The 12,102-nt window shown below is 36.9% G+C and overlaps 1 protein-coding gene across 1 annotated transcript; it reads right to left on the bottom strand.

Annotated features, from left to right (window-relative positions):
* Nucleotides 1-470: 470 nt before the first annotated feature.
* Nucleotides 471-6,522, bottom strand: LOC141616919 (mitochondrial uncoupling protein 2-like). Its single transcript, XM_074434083.1, has 9 exons — nt 6,296-6,522; nt 5,008-5,232; nt 4,769-4,847; nt 4,477-4,610; nt 4,288-4,386; nt 4,097-4,201; nt 2,390-2,464; nt 2,076-2,162; nt 471-868 (listed from the first exon to the last, which is right to left on the bottom strand). The coding sequence occupies exons 1-9, from the start codon at nt 6,374-6,376 to the stop codon at nt 845-847; spliced, it is 909 nt and encodes a 302-aa protein (XP_074290184.1). The 5' UTR covers nt 6,377-6,522; the 3' UTR covers nt 471-844.
* Between the last annotated feature and the right edge of the window lie 5,580 nt (nt 6,523-12,102).

Consider the following 12,102-nt stretch of genomic DNA (forward strand, 5'->3'; position numbering starts at 1 on the left):
ACTCTATCACTTTCCTTTTTCACGTTTGCCAACGCGTGTTTTCCGCGCTAAATATCATTAGCTACGTATTTGCAAAAAATATAAAAGTTAGATATTTTTAATGTACTCGTAAAAACGAATCAAACAAGATCCCACATGAATATATTTTCACTTACGTATCGAGAGAAAATTGAAATTGAATACCCACTCGTGAATAGTGTTAAAAAATGAAATAGGTAGAGGGGAGTTGAATGGAGGTAGTACGAATTAATGATACATTTCCTGATATTGGACCCTTATGAACCCTCCAACTCCATTCTTCTTCCACCATTTCAAAAATTCCAAGATTACCATTCACGCCTAGAAAATAAAATGCTCCGTTGTGATACTTGGGACTAGAATTATAATTACTTTGAAATTCATTGTTCACATCATAAACAAAATCAAACATGTTCCATTTTTCATCTTCAGCTCGGAAAAGATAGATTGTTACATCACAAAATTTCAAAAATTTATAAAAGACGATTGTTCTCGCAACATGACTACAAATATCCAAGTCCAGCAGTCCAAGAGAGTAGTTCCTTGCAAATTTACAACGCATTACCAATACATGTGAAATGCGAAAAAAAACTATATGTTGTTTATAATAGATAAATAAATAGATACATAGCAACAATGATAGTGTACCTCATACAAATAATGATATATTACAAAGACGATGAAGGATACAACGTGTTAATGATTCTATCAGCTTCCGTACTTTCAGTCAATTTAAACTGAAGCCTCATCAGCCGAGCATCAATCATGCATTGGGAAGGAATGTCATTTCCCACTGGCAATAAAACAAAAATCGGGACTGATAGAGCTAAACTCGAAAAATCTTCTTTACCTGTGGTGTATAAAAAAATTAATCGAAGAAATTAGTTGGCTTTTTCTAGTAATGGTGTTTACGAAGTGACTCTTGCACAACTGTAACTCAGCTGAACGGAGAAATCAACAACCAAAGCAACTTGCAGAATGTACAGAATACAAATGCCCTCAAATTCTCAATCATAAGACATCTAAACATAGTAATGACCTGTTGTTCAACAATAATACTCCGTATAATTGTAGAGTAAAAAATGAAAAGCAAATCACTTAAATCGGTTTGACATCTGGAAATTTATAAAGTTTTATGCGAGTTTTATGTTGCTCTACTCTGATGCACGTCAACATGACATTGGCATCCGGACTAGTCAAGCGAAGTAGAAAGAGAGAATGCATTTTTGTTGATCCTTGACAACTTATCGTAGGAATATTAAAACAGGGGGAAGTTAAATCCCTTAAAAAATCCCGCGAAAGATATCAGTCACCCACATTGATATGTTTACCACCCACAAAATTACACAGACATGCTTCCACCAAAAAGCACCCTCTTGACCAGGCACCATTGCTGACCATTCCGTTAGAGGTCAGATTAGATTAATTTAATTGGTGTAATTCGTGTAAAGACTTTAGTTTCAGTTTCGGTTTGATTCTGACCAACTTCATTTTAGTCACTTACCTTAATTGGTTTGTGCTTCTGCGGGTCATGAATGGGGTTTGAGTCCAGTCAATATGGAAAGAAAGGGGTGAGGTAAAACTTGTGACGGTGGTGGTAAGGTACGAGAGAATGAACTGGGTTACTGTAGAGGGCATCAGTTCCAGAACTTGAACCAAGATGGCACGACAAGAAATTAGTTTATTTATCAAGCACTACTAGTTCTATATATGCAAGCAATATCTAGTTCTATCACTTTTATGCAATGTTTTTCCGAAACGTGAGACCACTGGACTGGTGATGAGGGGCTAAAATATTTGAGGAGACAAATTTCAAAGCACTACTAGATATACAATCAATATCACAGAAATATTGCTGCCACGTGATGTTTTAGATGATTGATCATAGTTCAGACAGGGACGTACGGGCCTATCAAACACGGTGTGGTATGGAATGCAAGCACATAGTACATATCGACTAGGAAAAGAAGAGATAACTGGAAAAAATATAACATGAAAAGATTAAGCAACTAACGGATAAGAAATGATAAACATGACAATATAAGTAACGTTCTTACTTGTTCTAGCGTCAAAAACATGATCACATTCCAAGATCCTAATCTGCCAAAATTTGGGAGGAACCCTTTATAAAACGCCAAAGGTCCCTGCAGTGTTTGCAATAAGTTGACACGATGAGCAGTACATCTTTCACAAAACAGAGTCCAGACTATCCAGGCACGTCTTAGTCAATTTGTATTCATTCTTGTAGCAAGTAACAATAATTTTCTTATAAAAAAGGGCAATCCAAAAGACCAAACTTTTGCATTTTTTCTACTTTTTTCTGTAAAGAAAACATGATACCACCTATAAGAAGAGAAGGGAGCTAACGTACCTCATTCTTTAATGTCTTGATGAAACAATCGATAGTGTTTCTATATGTTGAGTCTCCCATCATTCTGGACTTCACCTGAGTATACAAAACAAGCAGAGGATCCACGCTGATATTGAGTGACTAGAGCCCATATTATATTATGGAGTAATTCATGGCAATTATTTAACTAGCATAGCCTTATCAGAGCCTGCAGTACATCCGTTAGTCACTATTTAGCATTTGTTTGTATATCAATGGAAAATGGAAAATTAGGGTCATCTTAAGAGATACCAAATAACTGTCACATCATCAAAACATGCAAAAAAAAAAAAAATGCGAGTTTGTCGGTATATTAGCATCAGTATACATTGGACGAAATCTAATGACTTTTTAAGTATTATTGCCATTATATATGGCTTTCAGAAACAGCCTCTTTGTGTTACTAACGCAAGGGTAAGGCTGCGTACATCCGACTCCCCCCCCCTTTCCCCGCAATTTATGGGAGCCATTAAGGCATTGGGGCAATGTTGTTGTTGTGCCATTATATAGCAACCAAGACAATCCCCACACAGTACCATGTCTAAGGACAGCACGCCAAGCATCCTCAACAATAACACGTGTAAGATAGTGTTACAGATCCAACCAGCATGAAGCCTCATTACTTCGTTAGATGCACTAGGTTCAAGGTAAGGGATCTTGCTATATCTTTGCTTAAAGAAAATACTAGACCGAGAAGTCAATACTTCATTAGCTGTTAGCCTGTATAATTATGGTATTAAATATTGGCCGTTACACAATGTATCGGCCGTCTCGTAAAGGATTTTTAGCTTTCCATGCCGATATTTTCCAACATATAAAGCTATGTTACTTCTCAATAGTTTTGCCACACCGGCATACCCATGTCTAGCACGACACTTGAGGATAAGGGTATGAAAATCTTACCCGACACTTACCAATTCAACACTTCTCCATAGAGAAAATATTATATGACAAAAATACAGTAAGGGCTGGTTATATGAAGCACATTTTTAATTAATTTTCTGTTTTGAAAAAGTATCACGGGCAGGGTCCTGTGTCTCAAAATAGGAGTCTTGAAAGGTCCGACACTTAGATATGTACTGTGTTGTACACCCAGGCACATACCCAAGTTTGGTATCACAGTATAAACCCAAGAATAGCCGATACCTGGCTGATACAAGCCTGTTAAAGGCAATACAAGCCTAATACGACTTATATGACCAATATAGAAACAAGCCTCGTCAAACAGCGACAGTTGATATGTTACTACATCATAGGACGCGACTGCGTTCGCGAAAGTTGCCGTGATCGCACACTGCACTACAATTTAGTACCATGATCACAGTATTCTGAGTCCATGGTCCACACAAGACCCTTACCATCCTACAAAACATTACGCCACAACTTAGACACTACCCACTTAGCTTGTCTCTGGAACTACTATTGCATATTCAAAAGCAAAATGAACAGAAATAGCAAATCATTAGGAAGGATTAACCCGAGCCGACTGTCAGCTGTCAACGAGACTTTTCCAACAGTTAAGCAAATGTTATGATGAGCATATTTCATTAGAACTAAGATGTTGAAGTTTTGACCTCTTTATAACCTCTGTTTACCATTCAGGGTAGTGTAAGCATAGTTTTGTCCCTAAAAACCATAAAAAAGCTCAATTTGAAGCACAGAAACACATGAGGTTCCAAGGAGACTCACCACATCAACAGGGGACCCAATGCAAACGGCAAAGAACCCTGCACCTAAACCAGCTAGCATGTGAGTAAGTGCATTATCTGTAAATCCTGGAATTGCCAATATTGTCTGCGTGCGCAAAAAATAAATAAAGAATGAATACAAGAAAAGAACACCTTGTAAACCAGATTGAACACAAAACATTGTAGAATTACCAGTTTCACATGATCGTAACTGGCTAACTCAGCAGCGTTAACAATTGCGTTTCTGATAATGTTAGGTCCAAGGCCAGTCCAAAGAGCCCAAAGTCCTTCCTATTGAGCATTGACATAAGTCAAGCACCATGGAACAATGGAACAATTTAAATCAATGGAAACTACCTGTCTTTAAGCAATGGAAATTACCTGTCTAATTATGGAAGCATATGCATCCAGGGCCCCTGAATATCGCCTTGGCACTCCAGGTGGCATTTTCCCTTCAGCCTGAAGTCGAACTTTAACAAGATCAGTTGGATTAGCAACCAAGATCGCAATGGCACCTGGTCAACACACAAATACCTTGTTAAGACACCAAAAGCCCAAGAACCAAGTCGTTATTGACTTAGCACATAACCATCCATGTAAAACTTATAAGTTAATGAATTCAGTAACTTGCAAAGTTGACCAGGGTAGCCATGAATGACCGTATAATACTGACCCGTTAAGAGAGCAGCTAATATTTTTTGGAAAATAGGAACATCTCCAATGAGGAAAGCACCAACAAAGAAGATCTTGAACTGCAGTACAGGATTGAGCGGATATATACACGTTTAGTCAAATTTGATCGCAATGGGGCTACATTACCACAGCTGTCCTAGTAGGTACTTGCTATTGATGTAAAGTTAGGACGAACACGAAAGACATGTACATTTAGGAAGATAAGATATCCAAACTCACAGGATCATAGAGGCTTATTCTCAAGCCACCATATAAGAATTGACGATGCAAACCGGGTATTACACCCTTCCAAAGAGCAGCCAAACCTTCTTCCCTCGCAATTGTTTTTATCGTGCCAAACATGCCTTGATATTTGACCGGACCGCCTCCACCTCCATCCCCTGACGGTGATTTCTTTTGAAGTTGAAGCCTTACTTTAGCAGTGTCTAATGGCAACGTACAAAACTGCATATTAGTCCATTAAACACAAAATTTTCCAAATTAGCTTCAACATTCCCATTTACTACATGATTAATGTATAGCAAAATGAGTTATCACTAAACTCGCATTATAACAAGAGAATACAAGATATGCGAAACAATGTTAACATGTTCATTCTGAGTATTTGTGTTAACCCAATTAAATAATGATTAATGTATTACATATTTAACAATCACTTTAAACTCGCATTATAGCACGAGATATGCGAAACAATTTCAACATGTTCAGCATTATAGCACGGCATAAGCTAAACAATTTAAATTTAACAAAATGAAACAATGATTGATGATTAACAAATTGATTTATCACTTTAAACTCGCATTATTGGCGAAATTAACTGCAATATGTTCAATTTTAACCTAATTATATAATATGTGTTTTAAAACTCAATTATCACTATACACTCGATATTATTCAAATCATTAGCGCACAATCAAACATTTAATCATCACATAAAAACTCAATTTTCTATAAGAACTCTAACCAAATCCAAACATTCGCAAATGCACTCAAAACTAAGATTAATTACAAGCATAACAAACTAATCTCCGTCATTAAGCGTAAAACAACACAATAACTCAAAATTAAATCAATCAAATCAAAGTAAAATAATCCTAAATATCAGTAATTCAACCTACAATTTTGATACTTATTACAAGAACTATAATCTAAATCAAAATTCACAAATGCACTCAAAATCGTCAGAAAAATCACCAGCATAACAATCTAACCACCGTCATTAAGCATTTAACCACGCAATAAATCAGTTAATCAAAGTAAAATAATCCTAAATATCAGTAATTCAAGCTAAAACCTCGATAAATTACAACAAGAACTATAATCTAAATCAAAATTCACAAATGCACTCAAAATCGTCAGATTAATCACCAGCATAACAATCTAAACACCGTCATTACGCATCTAACAACGTAATTATTCGTAATAAATCAATTCATGAAATTAAAATAATCCTAAAACCTAATTTTCAGTAAATTAAGCTAAAATTTCGATAAATTTTAAATTCTACCTCGGCGAAACAAGCGGCAAATGCGCTGCTGAAGAAGGTTCCGGCGAAAGAGATCTCGGTATGTGGACCGAGATCCGCCATTGAAATCGCGAATTGAAGAGAAAAAATGTGAAAAATGTGATGAATTTTGATTGAATTTGATGATGAAATTGAGTGATTTGTAAGAACAGTGAATGGTTTCTAATTATGCACACTTTAGAAAGTTAGTAGGAAGAGAAAATATCAATGAGAGTGATATGGAGTGCTTTATTATTTTAATTAATTAATAAAGCTCGTCAATTAATTAAAGTTTTAATTTTAATCATTTTGCTTCTTATTTAATTAAAGTGGTATGAAGTTATGATGATGAAAAAATAATGTGTATTTCCATTAAAGTGATTAAATAAAGTATAGTATATGACTATTTTTCTTCTAAGGTCGGTGTAACACATAGTTACATACCATCGTCTTACTGATACACACCTCGTAACTTTGTAAGGTGCAAAAGCATTATAAGGTCTTTTTTGTTGTCAATCGGGGGAAAATCTACTTGTTGTGTGTGCTCTTATAAAGAGGTAAACGACTGGCTAAGAAGTTTGTCCCATTCTCATGGACAATGATCAAACCTATAAAGTCATGATCGAAGGGTGGGTATTATAAGTTGGAATGAGTGACTAAAGATTGTCAAAGACAACAGTGAATACCAACTCGTAAACACACTAAGAGCAACTCCAATGGTACAATTATTGGACATGCTTGCAATTTACATAAATTATCTAGCTACAACATAACCATTGGGGAAGAAAAAGTAATGTATGCTTGAAAGCTAATGTAGCTTACACAAGCTACATGCTTGAAATTTAATGCTTTGAATAATATAGTGTAAAAATTGAATAAAATTAAATTTAAAATAGTAATTTAACTTGTGTGACCCATGCAAGCTACATGGTATTGTAGTTTACCACTAAACGACTTTGTAGCCAGAAAGCAGGGTTGCTTGAAATGATGAGACGGAAATCCAAGCTACAAGAGATTGTAGCTATCCATTGGAGTTGCTCTAATATTACTTCAAAACTCTTGGAATTGATGGCTGGTAAAGCCACTTGGTTTTTTCCAAGTTTCTATTTCTTTGTCCCACATCGGTGGGTGAAGAAGAGTTTGGTCTCTTTATATTAACTAGTGTACTCCACTAGTTAATTGTGTGGACCAAGGAGGCTTTTGTTGGGAGTATTAGGCCAGTGGGTTTGGGTCCAAACACATACACGTGCGTTCGCCGGCCCGGCTCGAGCTCGGGCTCGGGTTTAGGTTTGGGTAGAGCACCTGCGGTGCGGGCCAAAGGCCCCTTTTTACCTTTTTGTTCTTGTGTGTTTATGGGCTTGTTTTTGTGTTAACAGTCAGTCAACATGACTATTAGTGGGAGAGAGTCTTACTCCCCTTTTCGTGGTTTGTTGCCTCACAAATTCTCATTGAAGACATGACATATCCGTCACAAGCTGAAGACGGATACCATTTTACCTCATAATGTACCCACTTTTTCTCTCTCTGCAACACTATTCATGTGGTCCCCTTTCTCCACTAACCCATTTTGTTACCATTTTATCTCACAAAATATCCGTCACAAATGGTAACCCGTCACAAGGGAGACCAATTGTTGTTGCCTGCGGTTTAGGAACACGTTTTTGTTCCTCTACCTGCTCTTATTTCCTATAAATAGAGCAACAGGAACACACTACAGAATACACAAAATCATTCACTCTCCTCTCTTCTTTCTCCTCTTCTCCTCTTATAATTCTGGGTAATGATAATTATTTTCGTTCCAAGTCTCACAGTTTCGAGTGGGCGAAACTGAGTGGAGACTGTAGTGTTATCCTTGGGGAACTACCGGCACTAGCTGATCGCCACCACGGTCGTACCGGAATATAGTTTTCAAGATAGTGGCTCCCTTACCACGACACTACGAATCGGGTTATATCTTGTGGGAAATAATCTGTATACTTCCCTTAATATCGAAGGATTATAACGAATTTAACAGTGATGATCAAAAGTCATAAACAAAATACATAAACAAAGTATAAAAGATTCAGAATTAACCTTCGGTCCTAGCAAAATGGCCTAAGAAGAATATCAAAATTGATATTCGCCTATCAGTTGCACTCAAGACGATATGAGATATGCCCTATTGTTTGTGCTAGAATCGATCTAAAATTTTCTGTAAAATTTAGTTGTTTTTGTGTTTTTTTCTGATGAGAGAGGAGGCTAGGTCAAGAAAAAGAATTAAGGTAGAATAATTCTCTCCCTTCCTTTCTTATACTGACCGAGATATGGAGTCAATTAGGAAAGAATAAATCTTTCCTAATTTCGGCCCATCTGACCGAAATAAGGTGTATAATCTCCTTATTTTTGGTCTTTCCAAAAATATATAAAATGTGTTGAATTGTCATCTAGTGAGGATCGGAACCCAAGACCTCTTGGTATGTGTACCCTCACTATTACCACTATGACACATTCATCTTGTTGATATTAAATATAACTGATTATATTTAATTATGAATTAACAGATTAATTCGTCCAAGCTAACATTACATACATTTAATTAGATATAACTTATTATATTTAATTTACGAATTGATGATTAATTGTCTCAACTATTATTATTTAATTTTCATTAAATAATTATCTCATCAACACGTTGACTAACTTTTTAGTCATTTTGGGCATCAATGTGATTATATTTCTATAACCACATTTCTCAAACACATCCTATAGGTGTGACCTTTAGGGACCAGTTGATCACCGCCATCTGTATGATAATAACGTCAAACTTTCTAGCAAGTCAACCGTTATTAGGTAAACGTTAATCAACTGATTAAATATACGAAGTATACCCTTGTGAACCTGTAAGAGATTTACAAATGTTATCACACTAATTTGTGGAGGACACAAGCTCCAACATATCTCTTCTGTTTTTCCTTGCTTTTCATTGTTACTGCATCGTTTACTCCAACAATTTGAAAACTATATATCTGTTGTTGTTAATTGTTGTAACAATGTCGTCTGTTTTAGCAAAAACTCTTCCTGATTTGACTAAACTTGAAAAACTAGACGGTCATAACTATAAGCGTTGGTCACAGAAACTGCTGATGTTTTTCGAACAACTGGAAATTGATTATGTGCTGTTTAGTGACCCGCCTGCTCCTGTTAAAGAGGCTGTTGTTACTGAGACTGTAGAGAACACCCCCCCCCCTGCTAAATCTGCTGCTAAGTCAAACGAAGAGGATATTAAGAAATTTGATAAGGACAATAAACTTGTTAGATGTCAGCTTCTAAACAACATGACTGACACCCTTTTTGACCTATTTATGGTTCATAAGTCTTCCAAACTGATATGGGAGTCCTTAGAGGCCAAGTATGGGGCTGGTGATGCAGGGAAAAAGAAATATATTGTGGGTAAGTGGCTGGAATTTCAGATGGCTGATGGGAAACCCATCATGGAACAAGTTCATGTCTACGAGAACCTTTGTGCTGATGTCGTGAATGAGGATATGAAACTAGATGATACTTTTGTGGCTAATGTATTGCTAGAGAAATTTCCTCCCTCCTGGGCTGACTATAGGAACCACCTTAAGCATAAGAAAAAGGACCTGTCTCTCCAAGAACTAGTAGGACACATGAGGACCGAAGAGGCAAATCGCCTTAAAGACCAACCTGTTAGTCTTTCTGTGAATGCTTCTGTTGCTGCTCTTAAAGTTAATCTGGTTGAGTCTGGGGGTCCGTCCAATGCTGAGAAGTTCAAGGGTAAGGGTAAGGCCAAGGTTGATCAGGGTAAGAACCAGGGTCCAGCTAAGAAGAATGGTCCAGGGAAGCATACCAAACCTGTTGCTAAGATTCAGAAACCAAAGGGTCCCATTGTTTGCTATCGTGGGAAAAGCGGTCACAAAGCCTATGCACCTTTGAAAAGAAAACTGGTGAAGCCAATGTTCTGTGATGTTGATGATATCATTTCTTTGTGGAAGCTAATCTGGTGGGTAATGTTCTTTGAATGGGTCTTGATATCGGCGCTTCCAGGCATCTCTGTCTTTGATAAGGGATTATTTCTTTGAGTTCGAGGAGGTAGCGATGGGGAATGCGTCTACATGGGTAATTCTTCATCCGCAATGATCACAGGCAAAGGCAAGATCTTTCTCAAACTCACCTCGGGGAAAACACTTGCTCTCACCAATGTTTTATTTGTACCCTCATTGCGTCGAAACCTCGTGTCTGGTGCCTTATTGAACAAAGCTGGTTTGAAACTTGTTTTTGAGGCTGACAAGGTTGTAATGTCGCGTAATGGGGAATTTGTGGGCAAGGGTTATCTTTCTGGGGATCTTTTTGAATTGAACACTGATTCAGTTTCTAATAATATTGCATCTACTTCTGCTTATATTGCTGAGTCTATTGATGTTTGGCATGGTAGATTAGGTCATGTGAATGTTGACTATATTAAAAAACTTAGAACTATGAGTTTAATTTCAAGTTTGACGAGTCAAGAATTCTCTAAATGCGCTAGCTGTGTTGAGGCTAAATTCACAAAGAAACCTAGTAAACCAGTCACAACTAGGAATACGAGTCTTCTTGAGTTAATTCACACCGACCTAGCTGACTTCAAAAATGTGGCAAGTAGAGGTGGAAAGAATTATTATGTCACCTTTATAGACGACTGTTCAAGGTACACCCGTGTCTATCTGCTTAAGACTAAAGATGAAGCAGAACAATCGTTTATAAATTTTAAAAATGAAGTCAAAAATCAACTCGACAGAAAAATTAAAAGGGTAAGGTCTGATAGAGGTGGTGAGTATAAATCTAGTTATCTAGCCGACTTTTGTGCTAATAACGGTTTAATACATGAGACTAGTCCACCTTACTTACCTCAGTCTAACGGTGTAGCTGAACGGAAAAATAGAACCTTAAAAGAGATGATGAATGCTATGCTTTTAAGTTCTGGCCTATCTGACGATATGTGGGGGGAAGCAATTCTATCGGCTTGTCACATTCTTAACCGTGTACCTCATAAGAAACTTGACAAAACACCCTACGAGATGTGGAAGGGCTATCCTCCTAACCTGAGTTACCTTAAGGGCTTAAGGTATGAGGGTGTTTGGCTAAAGTGGGTTTACCAGACTTTAGGAGACCTACCGTTGGACCAAAGATCTATGACTGTGTTTTTATAGGTTATGCTCAAAATAGTTCTGCTTATAGATTCATGTCTTTAAGTGATCGTTCTATATCTGAAGCTAGAGATGCTGTGTTTTTTGAGCATGTTTTTCCATTACAGAAGAATGTTGATTCACCTCCTAGTTTACCTATTACATCTGTTGATATCTCTTCACATGCTAGTAGTAGCCCTTCTATTGATCATTTTGTTGAACCTAGAAGGACTAAGAGACCTAGATGTCCAAAGAACTTTGGAGCTGATTTTGTTTCAACTTTGCTGTCTGAACATGGATACACTGTTTGTGCTAGTGATGAATTTGTTTCAGGCTTTTTTAATAGAAGATGACCCAAAAACGTATAGTGAGGCAATGAAATCCATTGATGCTAATTTTTGGAAAGATGCTATTAAAAGTGAACTTGACTCTATTGTGTCAAATCAGACTTGGGAGTTGACTGATTTACCTAAAGGTGGTAAACCCATTACAAGTAAATGGATCTTTAAAAAGAAAATGAGACCTGACGGTACAATAGAGAGGTTCAAAGCTAGACTTGTAGTTAGAGGCTTTACACAAAAGAAGGGTGTTGATTATTTTGATACTTACTCTCCTGTGACCAAAATTTCGACTATTAGGACTTGT

Source organism: Silene latifolia, chromosome 1 (genome assembly GCF_048544455.1).
Source record: "Silene latifolia isolate original U9 population chromosome 1, ASM4854445v1, whole genome shotgun sequence".
Lineage (NCBI taxonomy): Eukaryota > Viridiplantae > Streptophyta > Magnoliopsida > Caryophyllales > Caryophyllaceae > Silene > Silene latifolia.